This window comes from Cervus canadensis, chromosome X (assembly GCF_019320065.1).
Source record: "Cervus canadensis isolate Bull #8, Minnesota chromosome X, ASM1932006v1, whole genome shotgun sequence".
Lineage (NCBI taxonomy): Eukaryota > Metazoa > Chordata > Mammalia > Artiodactyla > Cervidae > Cervus > Cervus canadensis.
In genome coordinates, this window is record NC_057419.1 from 26,898,306 (window position 1) to 26,910,310 (window position 12,005).

The window sequence follows — 12,005 nt, forward strand, 5'->3', positions numbered from 1 at the left end:
CAGAAAGATAATCTGAGTCACAAATGTGAGTCAGAGATATAATTTTATACTTTCTATCAGCCATATTTTAAGTAAAAAGGTAAAATTGACCTTAATAATGTATTTTGTTTAACCCAATATATCCAAAATATCCAAAATATAAAAGTTAGTAATTAGGTAATTTATATCCTTTTTGTCATCTTTTAATCTTTGAAATCTCAAATCATATGTGTCACATTTCAAGTATTCAAAAAGCCACAAGCAGTGACTGTACCGAACAGAGCAGTTCTACAGTTATAAATATACAACTTTTTTTAAGTAAGAAAGAATAATCTTTTAATTTTGACACTTTAGCTAGTTTCAGTTTCTATAAATTGAATGGAAGAGTTCCAAATTTTTTAAAGGGAGGGGAACTTTATGAATGTAAAAGAAACCTAACCCAAAATAATGTGAATGAAGTCCTCGAAGATTTGGGGCTACTTAGCCTCCTAATACAAAAAAGAATGGTAAACTCTAAGTTTGATCAGAGCTGCCAAGTGGTTTTCTAAGACTTTCTCTGGCATTACAACAATATTTTCCTGTAGCTGTTCCTGAAAATACAGGATGTTAGATGTGTTAATAGGAAATATAAGGAAGAGAGCAACTAAGTTAACACCAACATAAGGAAATCTGATAAATCCAGAATGTGGGGACACACTAAGATAATTGCTAATCTGATTTTCTAAAAAAAAAAAAAAAATGTGGGGGTCTGTTTTAGATTAAGAATAATTAAAAATCACCAGCCCAGGTTGGATGCATGAGACAATTGCTTGTGCCTGGTGCACTGGGAAGACCCAGAGTGATTGGGTAGAGAGGGAGGTGGGAGGGGGGATCGGGATGGGGAATACATGTAAATCCATGGCTGATTCATATCAATGTATGACAAAAACCACTACAATATTGTAAAGTAATTAGCCTCCAACTAATAAAATTAAATGAAAAAAAAAGAAAATCATCAATGCTCAAAGGAAAAAAAAAAGAAAGATTAAAAAGACATGATAACTAAAAGCAATGCATAAACCATGACTAGATTCTAGGGCATTTGGGGGACAACTTTGAATATTAACTAGCTATTAGTTGATACTAGGGTCTTATTTTTAATAGTAGGAAAACATCCTTATTCTTAGAAGAGTTAATGAGTATTAAGAGACAAGATGTTGTATTTTCTACTTATTCTCCAAGGTTCAGCAAAGGAAAATCTATATAGAGAAAATATGGTAAAATGTTAACAGTTCTTGAATCTAGGTGATAGTTACATAGCTATTCATTATACTATTCTTTCAACTTTTTGTATGTCTGAGTATCCTCATCATAAACAAAAAAAGAAGGGACCATTCCAGATTAAAAGAGAGACATCGTAACTAATGTGCTATATGAACCTTGATTAAATCTTCAAAAAACAGCTTAAAAAAGACATCTTGGAGATAACTGAGAATATCAGAAAATAAACTGGGATATTACATGATATTAAGGAAAGACTGTTAATTTCAATAATGGTATTATGGTTGTGTAGAATTACCTCACTCTTGCAACTCAGCACTAAAAAATCATTTACTGCTATCAATTATCTATCATAATGTCTTACAAGAGGGAAAATTTTATTTTATTTTCTATTTCACGAGCACCTCCATCTAAACTAAAGTTGGGGAGGGCAGGGTTGTTTGCTTTAGTAGTGGGAAAGCACCTGCATCTAACACATAAAGATAAAACAGGATTCCCCAGGAAAAGAAGGCAATAAAAACAATAAGGACAAAAATCAAAAGGGCAGAGAAAAATGATTTGCACTGCTGACATGGGGCTGATTATCACTGAACAAAAAGTAATTAAGAAGTGTATTCTTTAGTTTCAATTATGTCTGCCATATCAGTACATTCTGAGAATAAAGATAAAATCCCACAAAATTGAGTTATCTATTGAAAGTGTAAGTTAATGATATTTCGCACCATTTCAGAGAGGAAACAAAAACGCATCCCAGGCTGCTGAGTGTTATTTGAAGGCACAAATTTGCTTATTTTTCAAATGGTGTAAACAACACTCCTTTGCAAAAATTGTATTTTTATCACCAGGTCTGGTAACTAAAACTGAGGAACTACCTAACATGAAGGGTGTCAACCAAAGACTTAAGTATGCTTTCTAGAAAGAAAAGATGCAAGAGGTAAACCAGAGCCCCAGAGGTAACCATGTGATTAGAAACCAATTAAGTTAAGCAATTACCGAAAATGCTTTCTTCTCCTTTGGGCAAGAAAGGATCACAACTGAGACTGGTAAAAAATGAAAAATGCTTACATGCAAAAAGGCCAAGACTGCTTTGGAGAAAGACAATTTTAAGATAGCAGAACTATTACATGGGAAAAGGTACACAGGAATGTTTGATCAATGTAGACAGAAGACTTATAGTCTTATTTGCTTTGAAATGCCAAAAACGGTTTTGGACAAATATATGTTTTCATGGTTACATGTAGTTAGTATTCACAGTGTGGGGTGGGGAATGGACAAAGAGGGGGATGCAGAACTAAGTAAGAGAAGGGAAGAAAATCACCACCAAGGCCTACTGCTTTTCAAGATCTATTTTATGTTCTTCCTTACTACATTTTAGAGGAATAAGAGGTTGTGTTAATGTTTAACACTCAGAACTATAAAACTCCTCTCGACTCTAATTTCAGCATGTATCACTTAAATTAATTTTTAAAAAGAGAGCTAGACTGACCCAGTTCAGATTTAATTACTCTGTGAAAAGAATGAGAAGCTAAAGCAAACTTACAATCTTTAGATTAAATAATTATACTTCAACTTTAAAAGTACTTTCTAAGTGAAACTACTCTACCACTTACCTGGTCCATCTTTTACCCACAAAATGTGTTTTTAAAAAACCTAAATACACAAGCTACAACAAATTAGAGTTCTTATGCATAACTAGTCTTAAAAATGATTCATTCCCTTTTTGGCTCAAACCAAGCCTGGGAATCTTCTCTCTAAAGACATACTGCCTTATTAACTAAATGAGTCTTGTCTATTTCTTTCAAATGCACCAACCTTTTCAAAAACACTGGATGGGGTCATCAGACAAAATCTAATGTTCTGAATGATGGTGTCGGTGTGTCTCCAGCGTCTTCTGTCATGCCGCAGCCAAGACTGCACAGCCTCGTACAGCTCTATCTCTGGGAACCTGCTCAGATGGTCATTATCCAAGTAAGACATGAGCTTCTCAAAGCTCAGGTAAGACAGGAAGTCAGGCCTGGACATGAGTGGTACAAAGTTGTCTAGCAGAAAGGTATCCAACTTCTCCCTGACTCCTTCGATGTTTACACCGAAATCATCTAAGAGTCTCATAATTTCTGCACAATTTTCTAAGCAGATTTTCGCTAACAGGAAAGAGCAGCAGAACTTCACCACCTCTATAAGTTGAACATACATGGCAGCCTGAAGAATCTCATGAACTGTACTCATACTCAGTTCTATAGTTCCATAGTACATAAACTGAAGGACGTGGCTGAAGCCTGTAGCAGTTAGACCTTTTAAGTGAATTTTGTTCTGATCTCGCTCCCTCATGTCTGCAGTAAACATAATTCTGAAGTAATCACTCTGGGTGGCCAAGAGTGCTTTATGGGCCTGGAACTGATGGTCTTCAATAACCAGAGTGACATCAAGAAGCAATCCCTCCTCATACAGTGCTCTGAACCCAGCAGAGACACTGGTGTCATGGATGGAGGAACAGAATCCTTCCATGTCCCCTGCCATGGATCACCTGGGAAAACAGTAATCAAAGAAAACTGTGTTACTCATTTCCATGCATTCTAAAGACATTATGAACTTAGAACTTAAACAATTTTTAAAATTATCTCACAAAAAAAAATAAAATAAAATTATCTCAATTCTACTGCGTTAAGTCTCACATATACAAACCCTTTGGGAGAAGACAACTTAAAGATTTGCAGGTTAATATTTTTGGCTTCCCCACCTGGTGAAAAAAATCTATTAAATATCTATTCAACAACAGTAAATTATTAACTTACAAATATATGCCTATCACAGTGACATTACACTGTTTACCAAATATATTTAAACATGTCCCCAAATCATCAACCAAGAAGGATTTCTCAGCCAAATGCTAAATCATGAGAAAGAGAAACAAAAAAGAAATTAAACCAAAAAGTATACTGTTGACCTTGAAAACTCCTGACCTTGAAACTTACCCAAACTTAAACTGACCTTGAAACTTACCCAAAGGAAATAATCAGATACATATGCCAACTTGTACCCACAAAGGTTTTTCTTTCTAGCCTCATTTATGATTTAAAAAACTGGAAAGTATTCAAAAGCCCAACAACAGAAACAAGTATAGTGTAGTCCTATAATGGATTACTGTAATAACTAAAAATGATGGCAGCAATATACCTAATTCTGACAAATAACATTTACTATGTATTGTTATGAGAAAAAAAGGCAGGTAACTACAGTATGTTCAGTGTATTTTCAATACTAAATACACACACACACACATATATATATGTTTAGATGAGAAAAAGTCTGGAGGAATATATATCAAAATTATGGCCCTGGGGTAGTGGGATTTCAGGAAATTTTGAGTATACTTACTTACCTCATTAACCTTATTTTAAAAAACAGTGAGCTTATATTGCTTATATATTTAAAACATAAATATACAATTTTAAAGGAAATTAAACTGCATTTTTGCATATCAGAGAAACAAAGCCAAAATAGTAGAATTATAATCAGATCTCTTAAGCAGAATAATTCAGTCTATCAGATGTTTTATGAAACTAAGTAATTTTCTTCTTTTCACACAACCACCCCCCCCCAGGCCAACTATCTGTCCTCTCCTCAACTCTCATCCTCACTTACCTCTGAGCTTCCTCCCCAATGACGCATCCTCATCCACGAATTCCCTCCCAACCCTTTCCACTGTGCCCTGTGGAACCTGGCTTCAGTGGAAACAAACTCCCCTACAGCGTCATGCTGGTCACAGAAAGTTTTCTCTGCAGTCTGATTTCAAAACAAAACACCCTTGTCTATGTTCTTAGAACAAAATGCTCTTCTATAGCTTACAACCTACCTCCTGAGCCTTCTCTTGGCTTTCTACTGTCCTTTTTCTAAAATATGGCTTTTCTCTTAGTTTAAATCCACCTTCTATTGCTCCCTGTTATTTATCACATACACATATCCTCTCTCTTCCCTCCACATTCACTGATGACTGTGGTACTTGGCTAAGAGTCATTTCCCTCACCTCTTCAATGTTCACCTAAGATCGCTCACCCAAAAACCGAGAGGTGAAGTTCCCTGATCACCTAAACTCTTGTCACCTCCCTTCTTACTCCATTTTAAAATCTTATGCTCCAATCTGCTGGGCCTCACCACAGTCAGGAACTGATCCACACCTGAAATCTTAACTGTCAACTTCCCACTCTCTGGCTTAATATTCTCCTCCCCTTTCATTTGGTCTGTCACCTCCGAACCTTACCTGTCCTTCTCCAGCTTAGATCTTCTGGTATCAGACCCCAACTCCCCACCTCTTTCCTTACCCTGGCTGGGTGTTTGGGTGGCCACGAGCCCTCCAGCGAAGCAGCTGGAACCACAGTCACTGCGGGCACCTGCTCCACTCTCTTCTTCAGGTAGACCATCGCTGCCAGCCTCACCGCTCTTATCACAGATGCCTTCCCCTTTGTTAACTAAAAGAGCACCTCCGTGTGCCAGGCACTACTAGATATAAAGGTGTGTGCCATTCAGGAATCCCCTCTGCACCCTGGGTCTGGCAGAGCCCTCAGCTGCCGAGAGTAAAAACGGCACTTCCACAGACGTACTAACAGGCACTGTCTCTCCACTCTTTGAGCAAGCTATCACTCGATTTGACTACTTTGTTTGACACTCTATTTTTTTCCCAATTATTTTTATTAGTTGGAGGCTAATCACTTTATACTCCCTGACATATTAACCAATTTATTCAGTAGTTATCCCAGTCTGGGGTTATCTCCAAGAAAATAAAAACCCTTTGTTAATAAATAAGAAAAAAGTCTAAAAGGATAATAAACTAAAATGCTAAAAAAAAAAAAGTTATCTTGGGACGGGAGACTATCCTGCAAGTCTTTTTTTTTTTTTTTTTGGCTGATCTGTGTTTGCTAATCTATCTTCAATAAAAGTGTATTACTGCTTTCAAAAAGCTCATTTTAAAAAATCTACAAAATCCTGAGTCAAATCCAGTGGTTACATCGTAGTCTCTTGTTTCTCAGGATCCTTCTGCAGCATGACTTACTCCCTTGGCTCATTACTCTCTCAGCTTCAGGCCACTATTTTCCTAGTTGTCTACCTATTTTGGGGTGCTTATTTCTGAATCTCCTTCCTGGATTTACTTTTCTTGAGCTATCCCTTAAACATGGGTATTCCCCAGGATTCTATTCTTGCACCTTTTATCTTTTCATCTAAACACTGTATTTCCCTCAACGATCTCATCTAAACCTATGGTTTCTACTAACATTTACCTTTACCAATGCCTTGACCATCACTGTCCCAATCGCTAACCTTACACTAGTACTACATGGCACATCTCCCGTTAGATATCTCTGGGTGCACCACAGGGATCTCAAAATCATGTCTAGACAGAATCCTAATTCTCTCCTCTCCCCAATCAGTTCTTTCTTTTGTATTCCCTCCTTATCAAGAGGATTCTAGGTGCCTCCTTCTCCCCTTTTGTCCCTAACTTACCTGTCTTTTTTTGACAGTTAATTATTAAGTTTTATTAGTTTCAAAAATTGTAGTACTCAATACTGAAAATGAATAAAATAAAGCTTTTTTTCATTTATTTTTATTAGTTGGCGGCTAATTACTTTACAATATTGAATTATACTACATGTTCACTTATGTTAACTTACTTAAGACAGTAAAGTATGCACAAGATACTTTACATCAAAATTTATTTTTATTAGTAATCCATTAATCCAAAAGCTATACACTTTCATTTTGGAAAGGGAGAAAACAAGAGAGCTGTCTATAATTTGGAAAATCGATATAAAATATTTTAGACACTGTAATCAATGCTTGGCAGAACTACTTTACTAACACATTCAAGGTTAAAGCAAGCTATGAGATTTTATTTCTTGAATTACTTTTAAAGGCAACTTTAAAGAACTTAGAATTTTCCAAGTGATATAAAAAACATATACACAAATGCATTCTGTGAACAGAAGGAACATCACCCACCGTGGTATCTGAATAATCAAACATTCTGGTTAGTAGAGTGCTATCAACATCACACTAATTAGCAGTTTTCAAAATAATTCGAATAAAAAATATAACAAATTAAACTGGATGAAAATTTCAGTATTTCACTCTTTCTCAGGATCATTAAGGATACCAACTATCACTCTGACTCATCAAGATTTATTGGTCACATTTAATGTAGATTTAATAATGGAAGGCTGAACACCAGCATTCACATACTTGAGATGAAACTGCTTTGTGTCATTATCTGTTATTTTGACAGTGCCTAAAATACTATGTATTTCACTTCTTGTCAAAGTAACCCTCTCTATTCAACAGTTAAAAACAGCTAATATTCACCTTTGTGACAAAGATTCCATCTAAAGGAAACACTATGCTTTCTCAAAAAAAAAGTAATTTAGTTTCCAGATACTTAATATGGTGTAGACATCATAGCACAAACGAGGTGGGAGGGAATTGGTAAGCTGTGAGGCAAAAGATCCTTTAGGTCTTTAGATGTAAGGACAGCACCTGCTGTCCTCTAGGCACCCAGCCCACAAAGGGGGATTCCTAGCAGACAGCTTCCATGGACACACTAACCACGGCTAGTATGTCACTACATATGGTCAGATGGGACTGGGAAATATGAATTAAGATGACTGCTCCTGTGTCGAGAATCTAGAAAGAGGAGAGAAAGAAAAAGAAACAGAAGTGCACTGTATATGACTGGAACTAGAACATGTCAAAGAGCAGCCTCTGCTCAGTTGTGGGCACCAACTTTTGCCTGTCATGTGGGCTGAGTATCAGAGAATGCCAGTCAACTGAGAAAAAAGAGGAAAGCCAAGACAGAAGAAAGGGAGTGCTCCTGAACGCCTTCATTTTCCCAGTTCCTAGGCCCCGCTCCATTCCTGCCAGTGGGTGCTGAGAGAAATCCTTACATGCGCAGCATAAATCCCCCCCACTCGCCTTTACTACCTCAGTTGGGTTTTTCCTACATATAACCAAGGTTCCTACTAAGACAGTTTTAGAATAGAAATAGCTATACTTTGAATAAGTTACTCAAACTTTCTTGGCCTTATCTCCACATCTACAAAAGCATTAAACATGATGATTTCTAAAGATTTTTAGTCATAAAACTTTCATTTACTTTTATATGATTTTACAGATGTGTAAAGCACTTATAAAGATATGCAAAGTAAATAAACTATAGCTATGTTTTAGGTCTTAGCAATGCATTTCTGAAGTTTATCTGATCTAAAGTTCTTCTACTAGTTTGTAATAGTTTGGAAATTTGCAGTCACTCTTTCTACATGAAAAAGATTTATGCATCTATCAGTGCAACAGCTTTAGGGAAGGAGCAGTATCTTACACTTTTATGGGAAGTATGTATATCAATACTCAGTGATTAACTGCCCAACATGATACAGTCTCTAAACAGTAGTGAGTACAGGTCTGGAGTCAGATGCCTGTGTTTGAATCCTGGTTGTACCTCTTATTAGCTCTGTGACCTTGGGGCAAGCTACTTAGCCTCTCTGGGTTTTAATGTCCTCATCTGTAAAAAGGGGATACTAATATTAATAGAGCCTATCTCAAAGGCTGCTGTGAGAAATAAACGCGTTAATACACAGGACAATGTAGAACAGCATATGATCCTTAAGTAACCATAGCCTCAGGGCCTATTATTACGCCCCTTCACTTACTGTTACTGCAACGAATAAAATAACCCTGACCCTTTAACAGTCCAGTTAATGCGGTGAAACCCTTCTCCTTAGCAACAACACTTCAAACCCAGCTTATTTTCTTAGTAAAGTCTCTCAGGACTCAAGCCAACTCTGACTTGATAGATGAAGATACTCATATCCACAGGTGATATTTTTTTTCAAGGTCATACAACTAGTTTGAAACAGAGTTAAGGCTAGAACCTGATTTGCAAAACATACAAAGTAGTGTGGCTAGAAAAGAGCAAAATCTTTGAAATCAGAGCACTTACTAGTACTTACCATCAGTGTGTCTGAGAGAAATCTAACTTCCTGACCTCAGTTTCCATCCATATATTAGGAACAATCATCATCTATTATTATTGAGTTGGGGTGATGATCAAATAAATTAAGGTAAGTTAAATGTCTAGCCCAGAGGGAAGCACCCCACCAGAGGTCAATCAATGCTGCCTTCCCTGTCTAACTCTTACCTAATGTCCTTATCACCCACACAACCACAGAACTTAACATCCTTCAAACTCCCCTCTATAGACCCCATACTACCCGAAGGTTTACCACAATGCAAATTTATAAGAGATCAGGAAATGTACTGGTAGTCAAAACACTGGACCTTGTTTATAATGGCATTGTTTTCCATTTTTTTCTCTTCACACAAGCACAATTTTCTAGCTTTTCTGCCCCAACAAGAGTAACTACTCTTTGTATCTGTGCTGTTCAATATGAAAGCCACTACCTATGGGGTTTTTGAACATTGGAAATATGGTTAGATCAAATTGAGATGTGCTTTAAGTGTAAAATGAACACCAGATTTTGAAGACTTAGTACAAAAAAAGGGAAACTCTCTCATTATACAAATTTTTAATAGTGATTACATGTTGGAATAATATTTTGGATATACTGAGTTAAATAAAACATTACAATTAATCTCACCTGTTTTCTGCTTTTTAAAACTGTGGCTATGAGAAAATTTTAAATTACATATGTGGCTTGCATTACATTCTATTGGACAGCACGGATCTGTAACATAAATGTTTAAGGCATCAAACAACCAAACTTACAAATGAACATGTGAAACAAAACCACCTTGTTCACAATCCATACCCTGGAAGCTACAAAGAAAAGAAAAAAAAGGCTTAAATTAAAATAAAACAAAAATAACACACACAAAAAAAACATATAAACAAATAACAAGAAAAAGTGTAAGAAGAATACAAAAAGGAAAACACAAAATTTATATAATTATAGCAATGTAAGGAATAAATTAATAATTGTAAGAACTAATCACTGTAAAAGTAAACAAAATCGAATACTTCTACAAAATCAATGAGGTTTGGAGAAAAAAATCTGTTAAGGGGCTTTGAGAAAAGTTATTTACTAACAAACAAAATGCTCAATGTACAAAAATCACACATCCTCACTCTTGAAAACAGCTAAGTCAGATTAAGAGAAATCATGGGTTTATAAACCTGCATACCCTTGGCCTTCTACACTTCTGTATTCTACATTTGGCCTTCAGAATTTCAAACAGTAGGTTTTTTTTCAAAAGGGGAACCAACTTAAACTAAATGACAAGGCATACTTACACTATCAGGAAAGAAACACGGGAGTTTGTCCTATTCCATAAACTTGGCACTGACTAAAGAAAAAAGAAAGCCTCACATTCTCTATGCATGAGAATGAGTGGTATAGTATTTCTCAAAGTGTGGTCCAAGGGCTTCAGTCCCCGAACAGGACTTTGTGAGATCAAAACAATTTTCATAATAATTTTAAAAGTGACTTTTCTTGTTTACTTTCATTCTCTCAGTGTTTTCCAGAGACTACACGTGATAAGAATGTAGAAGCCGATAAGAAGCCATTTTCTTTTATTAAGTCAGACATTAAAGAGATTTGCAAAAATGTAAAACTATGCCATTCTTCTAAGTTTTTTTTGTTTGGGAAAGTAGTTATTTTTCATTAAAAAAAAAATGCTATTTAGGAACTTCCCTGGTGGTCTAGTGGTTAAGACTCTGAGCTCCCAATTGGGGTGGGGGGTGGGGGGGCGCCTCAGGAACTAAGATCCCACAAGCCCTGGTGAAGTCAGAAAAAAAAAATTTAGAATTAAAAAGTAATGGGATTTTAAATTCATTTTAAGTATTTTTTTAAACTTTCCAGTTTTAATTTCTAAAATGCTCAGTATAAATAGATACAACCCACATAAACAAAAGCTCTTTGATATTCCAATAAATTTTAAGAATATAATGACGTTCTAAGACCAAAAAATTAAGTACCACTGACTGTACAAGAGATAAATGACAACACACACACAAAGCAACCTCTTCCTACCTCTGCTCTGAAAGACCATTACTGCTATTTATACCACAGAAATTTCTAACAGTTCAAACTCTCTAGTGACGAGTAAAGCAAGTCTGGTGGGGGTAAAACTAGACAGGAAATAAAAGGCAAAGAAATTAAATGCTTCCTTTTCAGCTAGAAGGCTGTCATTCTGATTGGAAAGCAAAATTCTAGGCAAGTAGAGATGTTTCAAAATTAACTAACCTTCATGTTTATGCCATAAGCAATAATTTAATGCTTTTACACTATCCCCACAGCTGCTTGAAAATTCATACAAATCCCTAATTTATTCAATACCAAAGCTAGATTCTCAGAGGTTGATATACATATCTTCAGTGAAAATTTGAAATTATTTCATATTACCTTCATCCTCAAACTGTTAGCCTACCAGTGTTAAACCCTATGTAGAAAATGCCATACTTGCATACTAAAAAGAAAATGCAAAGCTTACTACAGATAAAAATAGAATTAATTTCCGAGTCATAAAATTCCTCACAATTTCTTTAATCTATAAAGTAAAAATCTTTTATTCAACAACCTCAAAGTGACCACCTTAATCTAAAAAGAAAGAAAAATTCAAAAACAGACCAACTTTATTAGCTCTATTTGCAGCCCTTTTACCCTGAGATATACTGCTCAAATTGAGAAACAATTAAGTCTAATATTAGAGAAAAGGCTGTGTAAGTTAACTAATTTGTTTAGTACTGGAAATTCTTTCTTGTCCAT

At 35.7% G+C, this 12,005-nt stretch overlaps 1 protein-coding gene across 2 annotated transcripts in view; it reads right to left on the reverse strand.

Moving 5' to 3' along the window:
• The window catches only part of KLHL15 (kelch like family member 15), a 32,332-nt gene that overhangs the window by 15,426 nt on the left and 4,901 nt on the right, over window positions 1–12,005 (reverse strand). Inside the window, exons 2-3 of one of the 2 annotated variants that reach the window (XM_043458691.1) lie at window positions 10,007–10,057; window positions 3,052–3,763 (exon numbers count right to left, since the gene is read on the reverse strand). In XM_043458691.1, coding sequence (XP_043314626.1) covers window positions 3,052–3,756 — 705 coding nt within the window. In that variant the 5' untranslated portion in view covers window positions 3,757–3,763; window positions 10,007–10,057. The remainder of the gene's footprint in view (window positions 1–3,051; window positions 3,764–10,006; window positions 10,058–12,005) is intronic. The other variant, XM_043458692.1, reaches the window with a different exon arrangement.